The following is a 25,026-nucleotide window of genomic DNA, read 5'->3' on the forward strand; positions in this document are numbered from 1 at the left end:
CTAACAGAGACGAGAGGAGAGTCGCTGGAGGAGCTGGACGGAGCGGAGAGCAGCAAGTGGGATATTTGAATCTGACACAACACAGAGACAAAACAGAGAGAGACATCAGGTCCTGGAAAGGTTAGTAGTCACTCTTGAACTTGGACTGAGGAAACTCCTCCCAGCACTTATTTATGACTTTTAAACTTCTTATTGACATTTTACGTCAGTTTACTAACAATTCCCTCTTTCTCATTCCAATTTTCCATTTTAGAAATACCAATTTACTTTCCTTGACTTGATTATTTACACGTAGCAGATTAATTACAAACCTATGACGCATTATTTTAATTCTCGTGGGCCAAAGGCTAATTAATCACTCTTACTTTACTGGCAAACAAAGTTTATGTTTGAGTGTTCTGCAGAATCATGGTGATTTAAAAAAAAATTGTCTTTGTATTTGTTTGGGGATTTTTTTGAGCTCTAAAATAAGAAATACGTTGATTTTATTCTCATTTGACAGGTAGCACAGTTGTTTCTTGAGTGGATTGGCTTTCTGACACCTGATTTTGTGAAAAACTTCACTTTTCTTATCAATGTATATCATTTTTCTGAGAGACATAACTTCTACCTGACAGCATCCGTGTGTTGCTTTGACTGCAGGCACTGTTGCATTTCTAACTAGTGATGTAAGCCTGGCATTGGCTCACTGTGTTTATCCACTTAACTCTCGTATAAAGCTATAAGGGAAAAAATAAACAGTTGGCTTTAGTGGGACCAGAGCACAGAAATTATGAGTTAAACAGGAAATAAGGGCTTCATGTTCTTGTTCTCACATCGGTTAAATGTGTTTTTTTTTTACGTTCATCTTGTTGTGATATGACCAGAATCTCTCAGAATCAATCGTGTCTAAATATTACGAATATGATTGGCATTTACGAGTCATGGATACATACAGGGACGTGTTTTTCATTAAAGGTCGACCAACTTTGACCCCTGCACTCTGTGGGACAAGTTTCCATGTGAAAGGACAGTGAGAAAGACTCCAAACAAGAGAGACAAATGAGGATGAAAAAAAAGAGAGAGAAAGAGAGAGAGAAACACAACACTGAACAAGCTGAGTGAATCAAAGACTGTGTTGAAACAATTCTCTGGTTTGACGCAGCACTGCTAACGTTTGGCATGTTTTAGCACGCTGCCTCTACATCTGAGCCACACTGTTGGCTGCAGGGTTTGATGTGAATATTTTTGAGGCTGCGTCAGGGTTACTGCCATCCTCCACTTCTGTAGAATTAGCGAGCAAACATCTTTTCATCTTCAGTTATTGTGGCACTATTTTCCCTCAAAACACAGCCATCTTTGACCGGTCAGCATGCTCAGACATCGGACAAACAAGATTAGATTTGATTAGATTAGATTAGATTAGAAAGTCTTTATTGTCCCAGACTAGAGGCATCATTTGGTAACAGTAGTCAGTTTTTTTTAAATCACTTTTACGACATCTTTTCATCATTCACCGTTAGAAATCATTTCCTTCAAGAGGAAACTGTTTTTGTACTGAATGTTCCTGTTAATTTTTAGGAAGAGTGACGCAATGGCACCCACAACGTGCACATCTATATGTACATATATTTCTATATAGTATATGTGAGGACAATGAGAGCAAAGGAGATAACTAATATAATTTAGTTTCAACCTGGACTTGTACAAAACTGAAAAACATCTGCTTGCTTACTCTTAATGATAGGTTGTGCGGAGTTTACCTACTTCAACACATATATGATCAGTGTTGAAAGCAAATCTGTGCATCTGTTTGCAGCAAAGTCAACAGTGATGGTGAGTTTAGATAAATTTGAGACAAGAAAGGGAGTTATCTGTCTGAATCTGTCAGTGACACAGCAATATAGTAATCTGTTGTTGTACACAAAGGGAAGTAAAACTGGTTTCATGCAGAAGCCCATTTCTTCCACTTGTAAAATCCCCCATGTCTGTGCTTTTTTACCTAGGCTATTGTATAGAAAAGTTTGTAATTTTGAGACACAAAGTGTAAGATAATTAGAACAAAACAATAACATGTGGTAAAAAGTTTCATTTTCTATCCTCTTAATTTATATCAAACTCTTAAACTTGCTCACTCACCCAACTATACTAATTTACTAGCATATCAAATCCTATTCAAGATTGTTCTTGTTGAGTATCAAAAACCTAAAAGGATACTCCAACAACATGAGAATAGTTTAAAACCTTCTGAAAACTAAATTATCAAGATTATAAAAATCACTAGCTAATTGCTGAGTTTTAAAGGTGCAAACACACAACTTTGTCTCTCGTCCTCAGGATGAAAACCACCCCCGCCCCAATACTCCCCAGGCTTCTCAACCTGACTTCCACTACCGCCGACCCGAACCTTGAGGATGACAGTGTGGTTAGCAACGACTTCTCCACGGGCATGGGCGCCCTCATTCTCGGCCTGGTCTTCCTCCTGGGCGTCCCTGGGAACTTTTTCATCGTATGGAGCATCGTGGCGCGCATTCGACGACGCTCAGTCACCAGCATCCTCATCCTCAATCTGGCTCTAGCCGACGGCTTCCTCATGATCCTCACCATCTTCTTCATCATCTACCTGGCCAAGCAGACGTGGATCTTTGGTAACGCCATGTGTAAATGCATGTTCTACCTGTGCAACACCAACATGTACGCGTCCATCTTTCTGATCACACTGATGAGTGTGCAGAGACTGGTGGCTGTGGTGTTTCCAAGGAAACTGCCCTACATAGCCAGCAAGAAGATCGTGAGGAGGGTGATTATAGGCATGTGGATACTGGTCGGGCTCATTGCCATCCCGTCACTCGTGTTTCGGGACGTAAGAGAGGACACCAATGAGAGGAACAGAACAAGATTTGTGTGTGCACCCAATCACACCCTTCCTCGACATGTAAGTACACAAGAGCAAGCAGTTAAAGGGTTTGCTGCCTTTTTTGAAAATGTTGTTTTACACAAATGTACCATAATAACAATATCATAAAGGGATATTGTAGTGGAAGATTTAAAATAATGGTTTTGTATCAAAAAAGCCTGTTCCCTTAATAGGATTTGTATGGAAGGGCATCTTTGTCGCACCACAATGTTTTTCTAATCATAGGCACTATACTGCAATACATTTTACCCTACAGAAAATATATTTACATATGCAAGAGTTATTTTTTTGTCTTTCTGGCATTATGTCTTCAAAAGTTTTCAGTCAAAAAAGAAAAAAAAAATCTATTAAACTGACTTGGTTCCGTAAATGACCAGTAGGTGTCGCAATAGACCATAAACAAAAGTCAGTTTAGCTACAACTTTACAACCTCCCCTCCTTCAGCTTTCAACAAAGTGCTACGAAGACAGAAGAAAGTGGGAGCTAGACACAGAGCTAAGTAAGTAAAATACTTACAGTAGCTTACTGAAAAAAAGTAGCGCCGTATTTTATAACGCCGTCATTCCCATCACTTCTAATGCATAATGCTAATTTACGCTAATGCTAAACAGTGAGTCGGCTAACGCTAACGCTAAGTTACCATGGATACCGTGGCCGCTAGACACTAAAAGTGAACGGAAAACCTTAGCCATCAAGTTACTTACGTCGTTGAAAAGAAGAAAGGTCGGCTCTGGGTTAAACTGGAGAGTTTTGCCAGCTTGTGGTGATCTGATTTCATCGGTAAAACCAGACCGACGGATATTTTCACAGTCGACCAACCGTCAGGTTCAAGTCCCTTCTGGTGGTCAGCCTTTGCATAGCCTACTTGTTGTTGAAAATTCGAACAGGTAACGTTCATCTTTGCCACTGCTGACGTCGTCCCTTGCGTCATTACGCTAGTGGGCGGTGCCTGCGTGTTGATAGATGTGTGGATCAGCCAATGCCTCGCAACAAAGAATTTCTCTCCTTTAGGGACTGTTCGTTATTTATCATCAGTGCCACCGGAGGGATTAACAGGACTTTTTTTTTTTTTTACATGACCCCCCTGTCGGAGTCAGTAAATTTTAACATGACCCTGCATTAAGCCTTATCAAAAGATACATGACCCCCCCCCCCAGCCATCGACACGTGACATCGCATCACGTAGCGCGTGACACTACATTATTTCATTTTGACAACTATGTGTGCAACACCTTCTCATCATGCCATTTATCAGCTGTTATTAAAACCCAACTCATCAATAACAGAATCGCGATTTTGGACCAGCTCACATTACACAACAAGCCATTAACAATTAATCCACACTCAAACCGAAGCAACAATAATGTGAACCGTACTCAACAACAACGTATTATTACAAGGTTTACGACAGATATGACAGACAACTGTGTGTGTGTGTGTGTGTGTGTGTGTGTGTGTGTGTGTGTGTGTGTGTGTGTGTGTAAGAAAGAGAGAGAAAGTAGGTAAAACCAGCTAGCTGTTAGCTACCGTAGCTCAGGCGTCGGTCTCCCGTCAGTTAAAGCTGCTGTTTATTCCTCAAATGTAGTTCATGAAGTTGTCTCCGGTACAGTTATCCATCACTGCTGTTGAATTAGCCGCTAAACTGCTGGACGCTAAAACCGAGGGGGCGTCTGTTTGTTTACAATTCACAAAAGCAAGGTGAACGTACGTGCTGCTCAGACTATGTAGAGTTACGCAATGAGGCAGCGTAGCCTCTGTACGGTACTGAAGTTAAACTCACTCACCAATAAAAGACGTGCTAAGCCGCGGGCAAAACCCTTATTGAGTTCTTGGCGAAGCGGTTAGCATCGTCGCCTGCGGTGCGGGAGACCCGGGTTCGAAACCAACACAGGGCAAATCAGGGCAACATAAAATAACGTTGTGATTCGGGGGCCGTTGCTCTCATTGTCATCAGTGCTTGCAGCTTTGAAATGTCCCGTTTTTGTTTTCTGCGGGCATTGCAGTGTCCTCCAGACAAAATGTTGAATGACCCCCCCTCACTGACCTTTTTTTTTTAGTGGACCCACCCCTCAACAAAGAATATTATGACATGACCCCCCCCCATTTTCCTCCGGTGGCCCATTCCATAAATAACGAACGGTCCCTTAGCTGCCATTTATCTGCTGTATCGTTGCATAGTAAATAGTTGTTTGCCATCTTATTAGTTTACCGGTAGTTTAGTTTAGCTAACAAGTGGAAATTTGACTTTAACTTCCCCACATGAAATCACAGAGAACCCATACAAGTGGACAAGAAATAACAAACAAATAGCAGCAGCAATAGGTAAATAAAACAACCTAAAATCAGGTGCAGTTAAAGCAGAAGTAAGTGATATATTTGTGTTAATATAAGTCTTAAATAGTTATATCTTCCGACAGCAATCACTTCTATAGAGTGTTTGGTCTGAAACACGGGTCTGTCAGTCACTCTGCTCTGCTCTGAGCCGAAGAGAAAACATTTATCGTATCCTACAGTTTTTATCCAATGAGGAGAGAGAACGGCATGCAGGGCTGTGTGTGCAGCCAAGGAACGCCGTGAATGTGGTGACGTAGCGACGAGGACTGTTATGGTGCGTTCAAGGAAACTCGTATTTTTCCGACCGTGAAGTGGTACCAGTTCGATCTGGTACGAGTTCACGGGTCAGAAGTTACGAGTGGCCGTTATAGTGACTTTCACCGGTAAAACAGGTCGGAGAAACACGAGTGGGTTGCCTGAAACGCTACAAAGTCGTAAGTTGTGACTTGAAGCTGTAATTTACGATTTCAAAAGCCTGCCTGGAACGCAGCATTAGCGAAAACGACCGGATCGCTTACTTCTGCTTTAATATAACAGATGGATACATCTCTAAAAGGAATGGAAAAATTCCTCATCTGCTGGCAAATAAACAAGTAAAGTTTATTGGCATATTCACAAGAAACTGATACTGTCGGTGATCTGTGCATTTTGCTCTGCTGCTGTCAGTGTGGAAAAAGAACAAACCTTAAGAATAATTGGGGAAAAAATACTATTACCATAAATAACAATAAAACATATTGACCTTCTTTGATAATTAGATTTTCTATTGTAGGATTAATCTTTGTTTCGTGAATCAACGCGTCACATACAGATAAAAAGTGTTTTTTATTGCCTTTATATGGTTGAAACAAACAAATGTTTTCATGAGATAACCAAAAATGGTGAAAAAATGTAAATCACTAGCAGCAGTTACTGTTTAGATGGAAATCTTGTTTTTTCTTGTTTGGTGTCCAAAACTCATTAGTTTGTGGTTTTCTATGGTAAATGAGAAAAAGAAGAAGCCAGTTCTCCCAGTTGAGCAGCTGGAAATGGACAAAGTTTAATTTCAAACTAACTACATTACTCATTTTCTTTAGCTCTACTCTTGCTACATCTTGTTCTGCCTTGTTTTGGCAGATCCATTCATGTCTCCATGTGAATGTGATCATTACTGTGAACACATCTGTTTTCCTGTGTGCAGGTACGTTTTCAGTACGCCTTCGAGACAGTGTCGGGCTTCATCCTTCCTTACGCAATCATCATAACCAGCTACGTGCTCATCCTGAGACGCCTGAGGCAGACCCAGTTCAGGCGAAAGGTGCGCAGCGAGAAACTCATCCTGGCCATCGTGGTGATGTTTGGAGCTTTTTGGCTGCCGTACCACGTTATCAACATGATACAGGTGTGTGAGGGCATGTCAAAGGTGTTTTGTTATCGTATTAAATCTTCTCAAATTTCTGCTTTTTTGAGATCAACACCATGAAATCTTGAATAAACAGCTGTGTTTTTGTTTTGTTTTAGGTTGCAGCCGAGTGGTACCCAGATGAATCGCCCACAAGAGAACTGTGAGTAAAAGATTTTCACCATTTTAAAGCAGTAAAGGCTCATCTTGTTGTGTGGTTATGTATTTATTAAACTAAATACCCTTTGTAAGTGTTTAAAGGGATAGTATCATTTTTTTAAAGTGGGGTTGTTTGATCTACAAATAGCCCCTAAGTACTTTAATTGCAGTAGAAGACTCTCTGCACTCCTCCAGTTAGCAACGCCAGCCCATAATAGCCCTGCCCAGAGATTTACAACATACAGTGTTGTGAACAGACCCAAAGAAACGGCCTATTTTCACGGCCTAAAAGAGGTTTTACCTGAAAGAAAATACACAGTTCCATTGTTCACTATAATATAATTTTTTCCAGCCCTTCAAAGTGCAGGAAAAACACAGTTTTTATTTGGACCTAACTAACTCACGTATCCCTCCGCCCAGGGTTAGCGCCCGCAGATCAGCAGTTGGTTAGGTCCAAATAAAAACTGTGTTTTTCCTGAACTTTGAAGGGCTGGAAAAAATTATATTATAGTGAACAATGGAACTGTGTAATTTTTTTCAGGTAAAACCTCTTTTAGGCCGTGAAAATAGGCCGTTTCTTTGGGTCTGTTCACAACACTGTATGTTGTAAATCTCTGGGCAGGGCTATTATGGGCTGGCGTTGCTAACTGGAGGAGTGCAGAGAGTCTTCTACTGCAATTAAAGTACTTAGGGGCTATTTGTAGATCATACAACCACACTTTTAAAAAAATGATACTATCCCTTTAACTTAGGGAATTGCATGACTTTGATCAAACACCAATACCATTTATAGTGGTCAAATTTAATCTCAGAGGCCAATTCCAACAGACTCTATTGTAATTTAGCATCTTCATTCCCCAAATGAACCTGTTCAGTGATTAATCCAAGGATATACAGTTTTAGACATAGCAGAAGATGTTTAAGTTTAGTTATACAGTTTATTCGTTTTTACTTGTGGCTGTTGTCTGAAATGTCTGTATCTGTTTATCTGCAGTTTGGACCATATCTCTAAGTCCAGTCGTGCCGTGACTTCAGCTTTGGCCTTCATCAGCAGCTGTGCCAACCCCGTCCTCTACACCTTCGCTGGGAAGTCCTACATAAAGCAAAATGGCTTCGCCTTCATGGCGAAGCTCTTTGAGGGCATATCAGATCAATCAGGAACCAAAAAGAGTCGGGCCACTGTAGGGACAGTAGGAACCAGTAATGCTGATTCCAGCACAGAGTTTAAATCTGTAGCGAATGGGATATGAGGTTTGAATGAAACATGTCAAACCACATGTGAGTGAGTGTGAAGATTCTGGTTTAAGCAACATGACTTTGCTGTGCTTAAAAAATACAAACCCAAAGCACCAGCTTAAACCTGAACTTCACGTATGTTGTACTTGTTTTCCAGATAGTTTTATGTCAGTGATCCAGCCATAAGAACTTATTTTGTTTATACCTGAACTGTATATTAGAACTGTAAATAGTCTTTTTTTCTACATTTGTATTTTATCCAGTTTTGTGGTAATTACAGAGAATAACACTTGAAAATGGAAACAATTTATAACTACAAAATATGTACTATATATATATATGTATGAACAGAACCTTGGACTGATTGCAATAAGATAAATACAGGGATACTTCACCCAAAATCGAGAGTCCTATTTCATAAATGGTTGAGAATGCAGGTATTCATGATATAGGCCATTTGCACTGATATATTTCAATTGTTTAATATATATTGTATAAAAAAAATTGTAGTCTCTCCGACCCTGAGTTAGTTGTTGACCACTGCATTCATAAATGGTTATTTCTTCTTTCAACTACATTGTTGTATTTTACCGATTGTATATTACATGTTTTTTTACTCAGGCTAGTACTAGTAATTTCTTTGTCATGGAAAAATCTACTCTAAGCATCATAGACTGAGAACATAAATGAGACCTTGAGACACATAAACCCTATGTACATTGCATCAATTAGCTTTTATTTATTTTTCTGTGACGTGGAATTTTATGATGCAACAATGACAATTCCTGATGCTGCAATAATGTAAATCTCAGCCCTGTTTAGTTTTGTCATGCACTGATGTATGGCTTAAGTCTTAAGCACTGTACAATGCATTTTATGCTTTTAGAAAAAAAGCCTGAGTCAACATGTGGATTTATTGTTCAAGTTACATGCAATCGCATGTGTGATTTAGATTTTTCTATTCCACACAAAGACTTTATTTGCCAATATTCAACTAACATGGAACCTCATACCAAAAACACAATACACAGTTCAACATGTTAACCTTTATTTACACCATGAAATACACACTCAGTGAAAGTGAACAGTACAGTACGATCAAGACTAAAAACTACTTTATAACAAGACAGTTATGATAGTTGTGTTTTTACCAAAATATTTATGGGTTTTAAAAATCACCTTATTAAAAACCCATCCCAAACTGGTGCAGTCCAGCAATGGTTACGCCAAGAGATGTCATTACCTGGAGACAGACAAGGTACACTGATTAATTGCCAAATTAATAAAAATTAAAAAAGCACTGATGAGCCACTTGGAAGCTGCATCCGTCTAATTTGATAGAAGAAGGAGCCACAATTTAATAGCAACACAACTTGTAACCTCCAAAAAGTTTAAACACCAAGAACAGTCGGACCCAAAATGTTAAAGTGTAAAACATGTCATGTGACTGTCCTCACCTTGTTATGATCCATCCAGGAACCAGCGCCGAAGTCCTAAAAGAAAAACACAACAGGTTAGTCTCAAGTGGCCACAGGCTGCAGGAGCCACTTCACCGTCTGATGTCAAACCCGTCAGTGCAGATAAAGAATAATCATGAGGTTCAGGTGAAACACGGACTGCAAATCATCATTAAGGTTTGACGTTATATATAAATAAAACAAGCTGTTTGAAGCCAATAGAAATTCAGCTTCTCTGCACCTAGTTTGAGATGCAGATCAAGAAATAAGTACCCATAATGCCCTGCTGCAGCTGGTGCAAATCAGACCTGATAATTAGCCACATTTGAATAACTGAAAACTTTAAATTCATAATTAATATATAGTCCTTTTCATTTGGCTTCATTCATTACAGCCATAGTCACTTTTTATTCTTCAGAAATACTTTGCATTGTTGTTACAGATTAACCCAGTGGTTCACATCCTGTTTGCCCTGCCTGCACCCCCCTCAACTCCCCCTTTGAAAGACAATATGGAGCTGGGGGTTTGCCATCGCCATCGAGGGGGATTTCCTGCAACTACTCAAGTTTCAACTACATTATTGTTAAAAAAGACCCAAAGAACAGGATCTTTCCCCCTTATTCTTATTTTTCATTAAATCACATTACAAAATACTGCTTTCTTTTTACTCCTATTGCTATTTATTATCTGTGCTATACATTTCTTTGCCGTTGTCTGCTGCTGTAACGTTGTAAATGTCCCCACTGTGGGACGAATAAAGGATTCTTCAATAAATATACCTTGAAATAGTACAAAACGTGACCAAGTGTTCTCCTTTTTCCTTCACCAGTTAAAGTAAAACATCGAATAGGCTTTTTAACCAGCACACCTGAGGGTTACTTAAGATTATTTCATCCCAGATGCACCAGTCTTTTTATTTTTTAATCTCCAAACTGTAATTTGCGGCTCCACAACCCTTTTTAATAAACAGTCTATGCTTCATAGTAAATCACCATAGATATATATATATACACACACTATGGTAAAGCACCATGAGGCGAAGTCTCTGCAGCAGCAGCAGCAGCGAGCTAACAATGGTGATCTGTCTGTCTGCGCGGAAACAACCACAACTAAGAAACAAACAGCTACTATCTCAAACACATTAAAAATGCACCAGCTGCGATATAATATAACCAACTAATAAAGATATAAACGGTGAACATGTACCGTGGCCGTGGGTGAACACGTGCTGCTGGGTCCCTGCAGCCAGAAACACGACCGACCTCCATCACCGCAACAAGGAAGAGAGGCTGTTAATGAAGCTGAGGCGCAATTTATCTGCTGATAAACCACGTGTTTTCTGTCCGTCACCACAAAACAACCTCCAGAAAACTTCCGGGTCTGCTGCAGGATTAAAAAAAAAAAAGGCGAAATACATTTAATAAATATTTGTAACAATAACTTGCACCGTAAACTGTATTTAAGTCTCATAGCAGATCAATATTTAATGAACCTGTCAGTAATTAGCGATTTATAAGCGAATTATATGAACAAATACATCATTTTGCAGCTTATGCACATAATTTATATATAAAAGATAAAGTAAACAAATAATTACGCGATTATTCTGTGGATATACCTAACTTTTTTTTTTTTTTGCTTTGAACCAATTCGCAAATCTATAATTTAAAATGATTTACAATAAATTATATTTCCAAAAGAGACACAAAAGAAATCAAAACGACACAGATGTCATAATAAATTAACGCACACGACTTAATAATAAATAATAAATCAATATTAACTGATAACTGCATTGATAAGCGACTAAATAAAAACCTGTTATTTTGAAACTCCTGTCAGTGCCCGATCCGTACCCGGAACACGATCCGTTCCAGCGCTTCTGCGCATGCGCCGTTTTACGGCATTAGCTTCAAAGCTATGCTAACTGATAGCCTAGCAGTAGAGCAGCTAAAAGTCCGCCGTAGCGTTGTTAAAACGTCACTTTATTAATTTTAAATATTTTTTCATGCAAGAAAGTCACAGTTTAGAGTCCTAATCTGTGGTCAGTTTATCCAACTGACGTCTGTTTGGAAGTTTGCTCCGGTTTTGGGAGAAGTGCAGAGCTACAGGGAGCAGAGCTGGGAGCAGAGCTGGGAGCAGAGCTGGGAGTAGCCACCGGGAGCCAACGTTAGCTCGCTGCTCGGCTCATCTCAGAGGCAGCAGCCGGCCGGCTGAGGTGATCGACCGGTCACCCAGACGTCGTCATGCCGGTGGAGAAAGGAGCAGATTAATTTATGGTCTCATTGATTAGTTTGTGTGAATGAAAAGTGAAGCTTCAGGTGGAGCTGGTCAGAGGAGCAGTGCTGACTTGCTGCTGTCTGTATGTGCAGAAATCACCACATTTACATCAATAAATAAATGTTTTACAATTAACTGATCGGTCTACATTACATTTAATTTAATCAGAAATAGAACAGAGGGGAATTCGTTGCAACGTGCTTGTGTTTTTCCTCATAGAACGTCTCTGTTTTCATCCATATCCGCGGTGTCTGCCGTAAACTAAAAGAAGGGGGGAGTGCGCATGTGCGTGCGCATGCGCAGAAGCGTCCTGGAACGGATCGTGTTCCGGGTACGGATCGGGCACTGACAACTCCCACACGCAGAGCTGCTTTTAAAGGTGTACAGAAATGGCCGTTTGTCCCGTTTGTCGCGCCGAGTTGTCACGAGCTGCAACACGAGTTTACCCGAGTAAGGAAAATGAATTTGATTGGTCGTTATCGAGCGGGCGGGATATTCAAAGTTTGGGGCGAGCCCGAGCTCCGTGTGTGTGTGCGTGTCTCAGACGTTTGCATGACGGATTACGGATCCAATATCAGTGGCTAGTGAATCGTGTACAGGCTGACGTATAATCCGTGCGCCTGCATTATCCAATACGAAAAAAAAAAAACTACACTAAAATACACACTTTCATCACGGATTTACTCAAAAATAGAATTTTGCACAAAGTTTGGCCTACATCGTCTGATAGATGAGTTATTACACTAATTTTATGACCCAGAGTGGGCTCAAATTCAATTTTCTTTTCTGTACACCTTTAAAAACTACAAAATGACGTCACCCCCGGCTGGCTGTAGGTACGGAACTCCTGTTGGTCCAAAAAGGCTCAAAGCAACAAGCGAAGCGGTCACATCACAGAGCGGCGCAGCAGCAGCAGCAGCCAGAAAGAAACAGTTCAACCTGCAGCGACGTCCAGTTATTTGACTAACACTGAACTGTGAGACGACGACCATGAGAGTTTTAATAGGTACGTATGTTTTATATAGTTTTATTTCCTTTTTTTAAACGAGAGCGCGTCAGAAAGGTCAATGTGACATAACGCTGCCTGCTAGTTGGTAAATTAGCATTGCTTGTGTAAACTGGGCATGAATTCACCCTTGTGGTGTCTGTAAAGTACGTGTGCACGTTTATTTATCCACGAAGCCACAGTGAAAAACTACAGACCAGGTGTGTGATTAAACATAAAGAACTGTCAATGCTGTGGAGAAATGCATCCTAAAGATAAAGTTGCTAAAGTTTTGCACCAGTGTCCTGTTTTGTAAGCATGTATATTGCGCATGCGTACCATTTTTATTCCTTGGCTTTCAACTCAGCATGAGACTCTACCTCTGTTTTAGTGTTTTATGGTCTGTTCTATTCATTGTTTTTATTGTTTTTTATTTTAATTGTTTTATTTAAATTCTAAATTGTTTTATTGCTTTTAAATTGTTTTAAAAGCAATAAACAATTATTACTTTATATTTATTCTTCTGCTAATTATTTTATTTCCATATGTTGCATTATGTACAGCACTTTGTTTCAGCTGTGGTTGTTTTAAAGGGCTCTATAAATAAAATTGAGTTGAGTTGAGTACTGCTCTGGCTGTCCATGTGACAAAGTGTACATTAAAATAACAGTTGATTATGGCTCTACATATACAATGAAGACGGTAAGTATATATAGTAGGAGTGTTGCAATAGGCAGCATTGGTTTTAGTTAGCAGGACCTTATAGCTAATGGATGTGTACTTTTGCTGATATTTGTGAGATCATTATAAATATAACAACATTTTCTTTATAATTTATTGCAGCTGATAACTAATAGATCAGAGCAGGGTTTCTGAAATGTCGAGTAGGCAACTCAAAGGATATGGTATCTGTCATTATATGTGGCAGGTCAATGTGAATATTTGCTTTGCCAGTCGATTTACGGTGTACGTCCCCAAATTTTATGCTTGCGCTCCTAAAATTTTAAAAGAGTTAATCTGGAGCCCTGTATCACCAATTTTTCTTTCTGATTTGTTGCAGCTGATAACTAATAGATCGTGTGTGTGTCTTGTCGTCCTTGTAGGAGGAGGGTCTGGCTTCGTGGGCCGTGAGCTGACCCGTCTGCTCAGGGATAAAGGTCACGAGGTCACAGTGATATCTCGCCAGCCTGGTCCAGGGAAAATAACATGGGTGTGTGAGCTAGTTTCATTCAAATTCAGAAAAATAGTAAAAGATCATTCAGGGAACGGAGCTCCTGATTAACCAGTAGGGTGTATACAGGAATCTTGAAGTTAATTCTAAAACCTTTTTAAGACTTTTTCAAGACCTTCTCAATATTTTTTAACACCTCACCGCCACTTCAAGCTGTAACCATTTACATCAGTGACACTTTTAACGTCACAGTTTTAGTTTGTGTTAAAGACTATAGACCACTATGATGCTACAGAATTCAAAATAGGCTGGGATAATAAATCAAAGGCAGATTTTATCAAAAAAACATTGCTCCACTCTAAAAAAAAAACAAAAACAACAATCTTCTTTTCTTTTTTATGTACCGGTTCATCTTTGGTTTTTAATCAAATGAATAAATTCACACACTTTTACAATGTTTTTTAGGACTCAAACTCTTGGACAGCTAATTCAGAAAAAATACCTTCAAAATTTAAGACTTTATAAAGCTGTGGAAAGACTTTTTAATACTTTTTAAGGGTCTTAATTTTCCCAAAATTGATTTATCACCTTTTAATACTTTTCAAGACCCCGCGGATACCCTGCAGTAACTGTGCTGATCATCTGTGCTCCTGCAGGGCGAGCTGGAGTCCAGCGGCCTCCCGCCATGTGAAGGCGCCGTCAACTTGGCTGGAGAGAATCTGATGAACCCACTGCGATGGTGAGCAGCCGTGAACTGATTGGAAAAACCGAGCAGCAAAAAAAACAAACCAAGGCCACAACTGACAATGTTTTCATTATTTTCAATTCTTTCTCCTTGGCAAACACCAAACTGACTCATTCACTGGTTAGAAACTCAGACATATGGAAAGTATTCAGACCCCCTTCAGTTTTTTTTAAAAATTTGTTTGCAGCTTTTTGTTACAATGTTGTTGTTTTTTTCCTCATCAATCTATACTCACCACCCCATCATGAGAAGTTATTGTAAATTAATAAAACTGGAATATCACCTGAACTAGGGCTGGGACGATATGCTTTTCTCCCGATTCGATTCTTCTACGATTTTTTTGGATGGCGATTCGATTTAAATTGCGATTCTACGATATTGCCGAATCTCTCGATTTTTAGTCTTTAGCATTTTTCACATTTATCTGCACACAAATACTATAGGAGCCTATAACATACTCCATTATAAAGTGAACTTAAACCCTTTTCAAAACCTGTACTCTCTGTATGTAAAAAAGGCTAACAAATGCACATTGCACAATATTTAACCCCCCCCCCCCCAAAAAAAAATCGATTTAAAAATCGCCAGAAAAGATATCGCGATATTTATGTGAATCGATTTTTTCTCCCACCCCTAACCTGAACATAAGCAAAGTTTCTGTTATAAATGTACATGATGAGAAAAATGAAAAATTCCTGAAATTTTAGAAGCTGACCGACTTTGTTGATGCACAATAATAAACTAATAAATAATGATGCTAATAAATCTGTTTATGTTTGTGGTTCCAGGTGGAATGAAAGCTATAAAAAAGATTTATTCTCCAGTCGCATTGATACGACTAAAACTCTGGCTGAAGCCATCGCTGCCTCCTCCAGTCCTCCTCGCTCCTGGGTGCTGGTGTCGGGTGTAGGTGAGTCTCTGCCTAGCGACTAAACTTTAGAGGGATGGTTCAACATTTTGGCAAATTGGCCCATTGCCATAATCCCTATAGTCATAGCAGTAGGTTCGTCACCTTTAATTGTCGGTGCAAGCTGTTTTTAGAGTGGCGGAGCAGAGCCGTGAGCTGCTCAGAGCTACGCTACGGAGGCTAATGGAATTTCTTGGTTTCCCTCATCAAACTCATCAAATACACAATCCAACAACTCCACAACGCTCTGGTGGACAAGTTGTGACCTGCACATTCACCACGCTATGAGATAATAATGGAACGTTACAAAACGGAGTTGTTTTAGAGGTAAATACAGAGACTGTTTGCTGAAAAACTGTCCCTGAAGGCAACGCGCATCAGCGGTTTTGCATGAATTTCCCTCTAAAACAACTCTGTCTCATAACGTTCTGTTATTATCTCTTAGCGTGGTGAATGTGCAGCTCACAACTTGTCCACCAGAGCGTTGTGGAGTTGTTGGATTGTGTATTTGATGAGTTTGATGAGGGAAACCAGCCAACTATAGGGATTATGGCAATGGGCCAATTTGCCAAAATGTTGAACTATCCCTTTAAACAAAAAATCTCATATGACGCATCGAGTAAAGTCGGTGACTGTTTTGTTTCCTTCTTTGTTTTGTTTTTTTCTGCACAGCTTGTTACAAACCCAGTCTGACAGCTACATACACAGAAGAAAGTGAATGGACGCCATTTGACCTCCTGTCCAGACTCGTCGAGGAGTGGGAGGCCTCGGCTCTTCTGCCCGAGGCCGTGGCGAAAAACACCAAACAAGTCGTCATCAGGCCGGGTCAGTAAACGCAACATTTCCCACTTTGGAGTCACTGACTGCTCTGTTTTGTAGTTTAACTTTCAGATCGAAGCTGGATTGACATTATATAATAACACAACAACATTATATATTATCTGATACCGTGATTAACAGAATTAGTTCAGACAGTATAACTTTCAATCAAAGTAATAAAAGTCCATTGAGAGCAAAGGAAGGAAAAAGATGCGAAAAAAAGTATCTGGATCCAAAAACTGTTGTTAATCACTCACACAGACATCACAAATATCTGTAACCTTTTTTTTTTCTCCTTCCAACTTTATTTATTAAACTTTCACAAGTGAAATGATACAGGTTCATAGGCTGAAGTGCTCTGTGGTTTTTAGGAATAATACAAATTATTAATTTAAAAAAACCCAAAAAAGAACAACGTCATTATGCAGTCAGTATGTCAGTATGTCGAAATTGGATAAACACAAATCCCAACAAGGAGCAAAAATGGAGAGAAAAAAAAGACATAGACATTCGGTGAAGGGGGGAAGTTCTGCTTATTCAATCAATATTCAAATTAATCAAATTATTTGATATTAGATGCCAACTGAATCAATCTGGTCTATAAGAGGTTGCCAAGTTTTGCTAAAAGCTGTTAAAGAATCCCAAGAGGAGAATCTAATCCTCTGAAGTTTAACGCAATATAGGATTTCATGTATCCACCTATTATAAGTAGTGAAAAATATACAACAGTACGTGTCTATTTAAGAGGGACGGACCTCCTGGCATATTAAATGTAAAAGCTGTAACTCGTTTTGAAGCGATAGGCATGTCAGTTTTTCGAGGGAGAAGGGCAATGGTCGGGATCATCATCGGACTTCTAAATATCAGTCACTTCATTGTGTCTTTCTAATCTGTTAAAGGGATAGTTCAACATTTTGGCAAATTGGCCCATTGCCATAATCCCTATAGTCATAGCAGTAGGTTCGTTACCTTTAATTGTCGGTGCAAGCTGTTTTTAGAACGGCGGAGCAGAGCTGTGAGCTGCTCAGAGCTACGCTACAGAGGAGGCTCATTATGGGATTTCTTGGTTTCCCTCATCAAACTCATCAAATACACAATCCAACAACTCCACGGTCTACTATTTGACTACTGAATGCACATGTTCTCTCACCGAACGCAGCTGGTGATTATAATATATTATAATGTATTGATTGCTGTTACTATTTTAGCTGTTTTTATGTTTGTTTTGTTTATGTTGACCAAATGTGTACTTGATGTGGATGTACTGTGCTGCTTTCTTGGCCAGGACCCCCTTGCAAAAGAGATTCTGAATCTCAATGGGATTATTCCTGGTTAAATAAAGAAAAATAAAAACAACGCTCTGGTGGACAAGTTGTGACCTGCACATTCACCACGCTATGAGATAATAAAGGAACAATGGGGCAATTTGGCTAAATGTTGAACTATAATCCCTATAATGTTGTTCCTCCCTCCCTCCCTCCACCAGGGGCGGTGCTGGGTCGCGACGGTGGAGCCATGAAGCAGATGCTGCTGCCCTTCTGGCTCGGCCTGGGCGGCACGCTGGGCTCGGGGAGGCAGCCGTTCCCATGGATACACGTCACCGACCTGGCGGGCATCATCGCCGACGCTCTGGAGCCCCCGGCGACCGACGACGCTCCCTCCCCGGCGACCGACGACGCTCCCTCGGCTCCCTCCCCGTCGCCGTGGCCACAGGTGCTGAACGGCGTGGCGCCCGCTCTCAACACCAACTACGAGTTCACTAAGGAACTGGGCCGAGCTCTGAGGCGGCCGACGGTTTTCCCGGTGCCGGGCTTCGTGATGAACGCGCTGATGGGCGCCGAGCGGGCGGTCGTCCTCACGCAGGGACAGAAGGTCGTACCCAAGAGGACTCTGGAGACCGGGTTTCAGTACAAGTACCCGGACCTGAGCTCGGCCCTGAAGGAGATCGTTGGGAGTTAACGGGTTTTGGAGAAATGTTTGTGCTGGCGTTAAAGGGACAACGAGGAGTTTCTAATCGGTTATAAAAAAGTCTCACGTTAATGTGGATGAATCTCCGCTACCCACACTTGTTAATGGGCCCATTTTCGATAAATATATCGTTCTGTCTCTATCGTTATTTTGTTATTATTAGTGGTGCTTTCAGTTTCGCAACGAGTCATGAGAATAACGCAGCTGAATCGCCGTTTATGGTCGGAACTACGACGGTATGTGATCGTCTTTGAACCTCTGACTTTAATTGTTGATGAATGAAAACATGAGTCTGTCTTGCGCCGGTCAAAAGAATTTCACGGTGCGCGGAGGCTCATAAATGTAGTGTGAAAACGCTTCGCTTTTCCAAAACTCCTCGTTGTCCCTTTAAAAGAATAGTTCACTAAAAAATGAAATTCATTAAATTTGGTCATTATTGACTCACCCTCATGCTGATGAATACTCTGGAGTAGTTTTTTATTCCTCAAAGTGCATCTGGAGACCTGGGAGGCCAGTTCGTAGTCAAACGAAAACTTAATATGAGAGTAGTAATAGGGCCCGACACAAAAACGTCCATAAAACTACACAAAAACCTTGTTATATTCCTCCACACTGCTCGTCCGCTGCAATCCAAGTGTCTTGAAGGGAGATAGTCCAGAGTTTACTCGAAACAACGTCATTTAGGATTTTTTACAGCCTAACAGTCCTGCATTGATTGATTATTATTATCTAATTCTATTTAACCACTGCGCCACGCACCGCCCCGATTGATTAATACAGGACTGTTTAGGCTGTAAAAATGTCCTAAATGACGTCGTTTTGAGTAAACTCTGGACTATCTCCCTTCAGGACACTTGGATTGCAGCTGACGAGCAGTGTGGAGGAATATTACAAGGTTTTTGTGTAGTTTTATGGACCTTTTTGTGTCGGGTGCTATTGACTCTCATGCAAGGATTTCTTTGGACTACGAACCGGCCTCCCGGGTCTCCAGATGCACTTTGAGGAATAAAAAAACTACTCCGGAGTATTCATCAGCATGAGGGGGAGGCAATAATGACTGAATTTCATTTTTTGGTGAACTATTCATTTAAAAGAAAATCTGTAATGATGGCTTCATATTTACTGTATCATATATATATATAAACAAAAAAAAAAAGAACTGAGAAGAAGTGAGGATTAGATGTTTCTGTGAATATCACATTCTTCAGGTTCAGATATTTAGGAGTCGGGTTTCACAAAGTTTATTTTACTGAGGGTCGGTTCATGTTTTGCATTTAAATAAATCTGAGCACCTGCGACAAAAGAGACAGGTGTGACAGTTTTCTTACACACACACATGGGATCTAATTGTTCAAGCTATAATCTGTCAGACAGAGCAGGGACATCGCCACTGAAACACTCTGTGATGAGTCCACCCACCTCAGTGTAGGGATGTCACGATTATACATTTTCTTGGTACGATTATTGTCAGAGAAATAATCACGGTGTTACGATTATCACGATTATTATGCATTAATTAATTTCACAACACTATGAATGTGTAAAATCAAATATAGTCAAAATATAACTACTTTACTCATTGTTTACACAAAATATTTCAAGTACCTATTAATATATGACCAATTATTAATCCCCTAGAGGAAGGGTTTGAAATATTCAGGTCATAAACTGTCGTCTATACCAAATGTTTACGTTTATTTTAATCATTTTTTGTTTTGTTTTGCTTTTTTTTTAATTAAAAATGACACGCTAACATATAAATTCCTACCAATTCAATGTTACGTTAGTTAAATGGACCAGTATCTGAGCATTTACCTTTATTTTGGCGCCACATCTGCCGATACGGTTCCAACATATCTTTTTTGGGAAGTGACGGTATTTAGGAATCTTTACGATTAAATAATTGTGGCGTTTAATACCGCGATTAATTGTGAAAACAAGTAATCATGACATCCCTACCTCAGTGTGACACTTCCTTCATAAACAAAGTACCAATAGAAAGTAAAGAGGAAGGTGATTCACATTAGAAATCAACGTGTTTGTTAAAAGTGAAGCTGGGTGAGACAGAACTACACATGATTATTGAAAGTTATCTTGATAACTACACAATGGCTGTTGGGTGAGTCAGGATTTCACCCGTTTCCCGTACGGAAATAAACACAGATGTTCTGCTTCACTAACAGCTGGAGGTCACTGGTCTTATCTCAGTCTTGCGGTTTTATTCCATTATTTAGAATTTCAAAATAATGTGTCACTTCCTCCGTGAGTCATCGCTCTGAATCATCGTCATCATCATCATCGCCCTGGACGACGTCTTCCTGGACTCGCTGAACGACGGGCAGCTGATCTCCCCAGTCGCTGCTCCGGGCGCAGCGGTACACATCTCTGGTCAAAGACGAGAACAAAAAAAACACAGTTTTTGTCAGGGAAATCTATCTAGACATCCCATAATCAGAGCAAACAAAGCTACAACACGAATGAGCAAATGGTTTTATACGTACAGGCACGTCTCAACTAGAATATCATACTGTAGAGAAGTCAGTTTCCTTCCAGTCATTCAAGTCAAACAGCTCCAACCAAGTGGAAAAACAAAGAAAAACTCCAAGGCCTAAAAAATGACCTTTCTTTATTCTTTCTTTATTCAGCCTTGTTACCTGTGGTCAGGGCCTGTGGCCGCTGGCATAAACTCTCTATGTGGTTGTTCAGGGCCACAGCCGTTAGGTGGGGGGCCACATGATCAGAAAGGTACCGGGGTTCATTCAAGTCATTTAAACATCCTGAGGTCTGCACGTGCAGCTATGAGCTTTATATGTAATGTGAAGTCAATATTCAGCTTCTTTTATCTCACATTTGAGACATTTGGTGAAAATAGAACGGCAGAATGACAACATTTGTGCTCAAAAAGCAATCTTACAAAATGCCATTTTAGACTTGTCTTCTACACTTATCTATTACTGTATTCATATCCTATTTCAAGCACCAAAAACAGTTCATTCTCATGACTGAAGGTTTGTTTTCACAAGGGATTTGATTTTTTTCAAAAAGCAGACCTCAAATTTCCAGCATTTGGCCTAAATTATTTCTTTCTACAGTGTTCTAGGACAAACTGGCCTCAGTGTGCTAACTAACACATTATCCGCCGCAAAACTCGTTCATTTCACCAATATTTAGTTATGATACACTAGTGCTATTCCCCTCTGAGCCCGTGGTGGGATGTTATCAACGTCCGGGGTCTGTAGGTTGACCTACTGACCTCTGACCTGGATGATGTCATCTCCGACCGCTGCCCGGCGCGGCTAACTTGCTACCGCTAATGCTACGGTTGATTTCTGCGTGTTTCTGACTTGTCAGAACAAAATGAGCAGCTGGATGAAGTTCAGCTTCCACAGGCTTCCTCTCCTCAACCTGGACTCACTAAAGCTCTGGCTAGTTGAGATAAAAATGGACCTGAATGCCGAAGCAGAATGATTATTATCAGAATGAGCCGGGCAGCGGTCGGAGATGACATCATCCAGGTCAGAGGTCAGTAGGTCAACCTACAGACCCCGGATGTTGATAACATGCCACCACGGGCTCGGAGGGGAATAGCACTAGTGTATCATAACAAAATATTGGTGAAATGAACGAGTTTTGCGGCGGATAATGTGTTATTTAGAGGCTCAGGGCCGGCCCTAGGATGTTGGTGGCCCCCTAAACAAGGTTTTTGTTTGTGGCCCTGCACTCTAAGCACAAACACCAAATCACTGGTTAAAACTGAATACAGACGTGTTTATGCCCTCTGAGGTTTGAGGCCATTTTCTCGAATTTAACATATTTTCTTAAATTTATCTTTTTAAGATACTTGCAGATGTAACAATACTCAAGTGTTTTATGTCTAAATATTAGAACCTCCGCTGTAAGCACACTGAGGCCAGTTTGTCCTAGAACACTGTAGAAAGAAATAATTTAGGCCAAATGCTGGAAATTTGAGGTCTGCTTTTTGAAAGATGTCAAATCCCTTGTGAAAACACTCCTTCAGTCATGAGAATGAACTGTTTTGGTGCTTGAAATAGGATATGAATACAGTTATAGACAAGTGTAGAAAACAAGTCTAAAATGAAATTTTGTCAGATTGCTTTTTGAGCACAAATGTTGTCATTCTGCCGTTCTATTTTCACCAAATGTCTCAAATGTGAGATAAAAGAAGCTGAATATTGACTTCACATTACATATAAAGCTCATAGCTGCACGTGCAGACCTCAGGATGTTTAAATGACTTGATGAACCCCGGTACCTTTCTGATCATGTGGCCCCCCACCTAACGGCTGTGGCCCTAAACAACCACATAGACTCTAGAGTGTTTATACCAGGGGCCGGCCCTGTAGAGGCTGCATTGCGCTGCCCCGTGTACTCGTATATTATACGGATATACGCGCCGCTCCACTGGGGCTAATTTGGTCAAAACAACTCCAAATGACACCAAAGTTGTCTGGGTGAGTAAAATGATTGTATTTTATGCTAGAAATAAGGTCCAGGTTGTAAAAAACGGAAATTATCCTTTAACTGTGTGTGTGTGTGTCTCTCTGTGTGTGTTGCTGGAGCGTCACCTGCTGTGTTTCCGAGCCGTCACCACCGCGTGCTGTAACTGCCCGTCGGGGCTGCAGGTGTGACAGTGGACGTGTTTGGACCGGCGCAGCACCGGAGCGATGAGCCGAGCCCAGTCCACTCCCTCCGTCTCCGTCTCCGTCTCCGCTGCTGCACCGCGACGCAGGATCACGTAGCTGAACTTCTCTATCTGACGCTCGTTGTGCTGGAAACAGGAAATGACTATAATTTAACAGGAGTTACAGAATAAGTTATTTGTATTTTGTATTTGTATTTTCTAATGTACCAACATGTCCGGCATTGTTGCGCAAGCTGATGTACAATTTCATGTGTCGTTTGGACCTATCTGTTAACTGTATTATCAAGGCCTTAACCTGCCCCATGATGGGATATCGGTTCACATCCAGGCTTCGTAAGCACCGGCACAATAGTTTGCACCGTTTCTTTTAAACTAACAGTGACAAATTACTGTATTTTATATTATTTGTTTGGAAGACTGTCTACCCTATTCTATTAGAGCTGTTGTACTATCTCCCGTTCCAGTCAATAGATCTTGTTTTAAACATAACCCTGTAATTTATGCTTTAATTAAGATTTGGAAACAACTAAGGAACCATTTCAAACTTAAGGCAGTTTCATTTCTGCTACCTATAACTGCAAACCCCTCTTTCACTCCCTCAGCTCTGGATGAGGCCTTTTCCTCTTGGAAACGACTGGGGATTGGTATTGTTGGTAACCTATACATAGAAGGGACTTTTGCCTCCTTCCAGCAACTCCAGGAAAGGTTTAAGGCCATTAGGAATTATGTCAGAACACACCTCCCTAATTTCAAGAAGGCAAACCCAGACAAGATAGAGAGTTTATTTAATCTGTTCCCTAATCCACGCTACATAATTTCACAACTATATGGGATTTTACAAAACATGTGCCTTCCCAAGATGGATAGAATAAAAGAAGAATGGGAAAGAGAGTTCGGAGCCCTGATTCCTCCCAATGTGTGGGAAGAGAGTTTGGAGCACATCCATGAATGTTCTATAAACGCCCGACACTGTTTGATTCAATTTAAAATATTGCACAGACTTCATTACTCCCAAACAAAGCTGCATAGAATATTGCATAGTCTCTCCCTTGTGTGAGAAATGTGAGTCCATGGAGGGTACCCTATCTCATAGTTTCGCTCTCTGCCCCAAACTTCAAAATTATTGGCATGAAATATTTGATTTCTTTTGACTTCTTCTCTCACGGTACTGCCCTTTTTTTTGTTTTTTGTTTTTTGTCCTGTCTGTTTTGTTTTATCTGCTTTGTTGATGTTACTTGTTATACAGTTTTTGTCATTAGTCTTTTTTGTTAGGGATTACTTTTTACTTACGTAAAAAAACATGGAAACATAATTGTTGACTGTTAATTTCTTCATGTGATCAGTTTCCTATTAATAAACATATTTGAAACATTATATTATTTGTTTGGCTGTTTGTCTACTTGGTTTTGTCTTGTATGTTAAGTGTGTGTATGTGTATGAGAGTGGACCACTTTTTCGAGTCCATAATAAAGATTATTATTATAAATACACACCCTGAAGAAAATCTAACGCAACAGGTGAATTTTGGAAAACAAATTGGTTAATAAAGAAAGAAAAGGAGGAAGAAAATACATTTTTAAAATGAAGTAACTTCTTCCCCATATCTATGACATACGTACTGTTATTTATTTATAATTATATTCCTGCCTTTTGTGATTAACTAATGAGACATAATTGTGATTTAGTTAAATCCTCTCACACACATAGTGAATAATTTGGGTTTTACAGAGACAAAAGCACAAGACTGAGCAAAAGTTTAATAGCGCCACCAACAGATGATTACACTTACTGACAAATAATCACTAGTATGTGGAAAGCTGTTGTACTATATTCTTAAATCAAGTTTTTAAAAATTACACAAATTAAAAAAAAAAAAATTCAGATGTTCTTGTTTTCCAAAATATAATCCTCATGCTTGACTAATAAATTAACTAACTAAATGAATAATAATGACTTTTATTTCACTACTGATGAGCAGCTGGACACCTGAACTCGAAGATAGATAAAGCATAAATAAATAAGCAA

The 25,026-nt window shown here is 40.0% G+C and overlaps 3 protein-coding genes and 1 long non-coding RNA gene across 4 annotated transcripts in view; 3 read left to right on the top strand and 1 right to left on the bottom strand.

Annotated features, from left to right (window-relative positions):
• Window positions 1-28: 28 nt before the first annotated feature.
• LOC146970202 (leukotriene B4 receptor 1-like) lies at window positions 29-8,112 on the top strand. The gene is made up of 5 exons (XM_085804260.1): window positions 29-120; window positions 2,317-2,914; window positions 6,411-6,611; window positions 6,731-6,774; window positions 7,765-8,112. The coding sequence occupies exons 2-5, from the start codon at window positions 2,318-2,320 to the stop codon at window positions 8,018-8,020; spliced, it is 1,098 nt and encodes a 365-aa protein (XP_085660386.1). The 5' UTR covers window positions 29-120; window position 2,317; the 3' UTR covers window positions 8,021-8,112.
• A 1,035-nt stretch (window positions 8,113-9,147) lies between these two features.
• LOC146970203 (uncharacterized) lies at window positions 9,148-10,738 on the bottom strand. Its single transcript, XR_015037986.1, has 3 exons — window positions 10,670-10,738; window positions 9,464-9,499; window positions 9,148-9,249 (listed from the first exon to the last, which is right to left on the bottom strand). It is a non-coding gene; the product is annotated as an uncharacterized LOC146970203 (long non-coding RNA).
• Window positions 10,739-12,595: 1,857 nt separating this feature from the next.
• On the top strand, window positions 12,596-18,347 carry sdr39u1 (short chain dehydrogenase/reductase family 39U, member 1). The gene is made up of 6 exons (XM_085804867.1): window positions 12,596-12,749; window positions 13,832-13,938; window positions 14,556-14,638; window positions 15,433-15,554; window positions 16,224-16,376; window positions 17,857-18,347. Exons 1-6 carry the CDS (start codon window positions 12,734-12,736, stop codon window positions 18,327-18,329), a joined length of 954 nt encoding a protein of 317 aa, XP_085660993.1. The 5' UTR covers window positions 12,596-12,733; the 3' UTR covers window positions 18,330-18,347.
• Window positions 18,348-23,860: 5,513 nt separating this feature from the next.
• The window catches only part of LOC146970205 (telomerase protein component 1-like), a 38,263-nt gene continuing 37,097 nt past the window's right edge, over window positions 23,861-25,026 (top strand). Inside the window, exon 1 of the mRNA XM_085805904.1 lies at window positions 23,861-23,917. Within this exon, the coding sequence (XP_085662030.1) occupies window positions 23,861-23,917 (57 nt within the window). The remainder of the gene's footprint in view (window positions 23,918-25,026) is intronic.

The sequence above is a fragment of the Trachurus japonicus genome, chromosome 17, assembly GCF_045865225.1.
Source record: "Trachurus japonicus isolate A0001 chromosome 17, Traja_1.0".
NCBI classification, from domain to species: Eukaryota; Metazoa; Chordata; class Actinopteri; order Carangiformes; family Carangidae; genus Trachurus; species Trachurus japonicus.